A 1474-nucleotide genomic window follows, 5' to 3' on the forward strand; every position below is an offset into this window, starting at 1 on the left:
ATAAGAGCTAATAATATTCGTGAATCCTTAGAAATAGTAAAACATACAAAAGATCATGTAGTATTAAATAGAGATGAAGGTATGGCGACTATTTCTGTAAGAATGTGGATTGATCTCCTTTGAATGGTTTAGCGTGAATTTATGTAAAATAGCATACAGGTCACATGACCTACTAAAAAGTTATAAATACTTTAGCATTGTCTTTTAATTCACTCCTGAGGATAACGTTGCAACGTCGAAACATGTAGAGTCGTCAACTTTTTGAAGGCCACAGATAGGCCTAAATGTTTTTAATTGTGTACCAATTTTAACGTTGAATATTATTTATGATTTTAATTTTATACACAAGTGCCAATACACAATAATTGTGGTTATGCAGTGAAGTAGGTGGACCAGACTGTGTGGTTGTTTATGGCCTGGAGTTGCTGTTCTGTATGTTAGTTATCTTAGGATGCTGAATGATGGTGGGGGATTATTCACTGGTCAGGATGGAAGTTGTTTGCTTGGGACTTGAGTCATAGTAGCTCAGTTGGCAGATCATCTGTCTTAGAAGACTAGTGTGAGTCAAAAGTCCTGAGTTTAAGCCTTTTTCAGGACAGATTTTTTAACCTCCTTATCCATCATACAAGGTGGGCCATAGTGAACCACTCAATAAATATAACTAAATTAAATCAAGAAACCTCTATTTTTAATTAACCTGAACTTTTATGATCAACTTATCAGTTTAATTTTACAAATATTCAGTGTCCACCACCAAATAAATGTATGTATGACATTAAACTTCTTATACAAATTTGCATGAAATACAAAATAATTAATACATGTATACACATATGTTTATTGAGGGCCATTATCCTGTATTTGAAGCCACTAATGGGGTGTCAGTTTTTGGAACTAGTTCTGTTTTTATTGGACAATATTTTAGGTTTAGTTACAACCTGAAAAAGGCCTCAGCATAGAACTCAAAAACTTCACCCAAAAATAAAGAAAAGAAAAGAAAAAAGAAATTAGCATGTAAAAAACCACTGTTAACATTTTTTTATTGTTTTTTGATACGTGAGCTTTTTCTTAGGGACAGACTTACTGAAGATGATGTTATTGCAACTGCACAGATTGCACTTCCAGCAATTTCTGCTCCTGGGGACACAGGTATATTGTCATAAAATGATATGATTTTGCTCTAAAGACAATAAAATTTGCAATTCTATTACATCATAATAATTTTTTTTATCTATTTAATGTAGAAACACACTGATGTGATTGTAAATTATTAGATCTTTAATGATCAGTTACATGCTGTGGTTTGCGAGACAATATCTTTTAATTACAGTAAAACATTCACATATATGAATTTTCAGATTTGAACTACTTAGTATGTTGATAGTTCTCTGTTCTACTAACTGATAAAATACATCCAAAGTAATGTATTGGTATGTACAGGTGTCTGGTATTTTGCTTATCCAGGTAAAACATG

The 1474-nt window shown here is 32.1% G+C and overlaps 1 protein-coding gene across 1 annotated transcript in view; it reads left to right on the forward strand.

The window, feature by feature from the left end:
* The window catches only part of LOC106466990 (myoferlin-like), a 135331-nt gene that overhangs the window by 65837 nt on the left and 68020 nt on the right, over nt 1-1474 (forward strand). Inside the window, exon 16 of the mRNA XM_022395076.1 lies at nt 1073-1149. Within this exon, the coding sequence (XP_022250784.1) occupies nt 1073-1149 (77 nt within the window). The remainder of the gene's footprint in view (nt 1-1072; nt 1150-1474) is intronic.

This window comes from Limulus polyphemus, unplaced genomic scaffold (genome assembly GCF_000517525.1).
Source record: "Limulus polyphemus unplaced genomic scaffold, Limulus_polyphemus-2.1.2 Scaffold2451, whole genome shotgun sequence".
In the NCBI taxonomy this organism is placed as follows: Eukaryota; Metazoa; Arthropoda; class Merostomata; order Xiphosura; family Limulidae; genus Limulus; species Limulus polyphemus.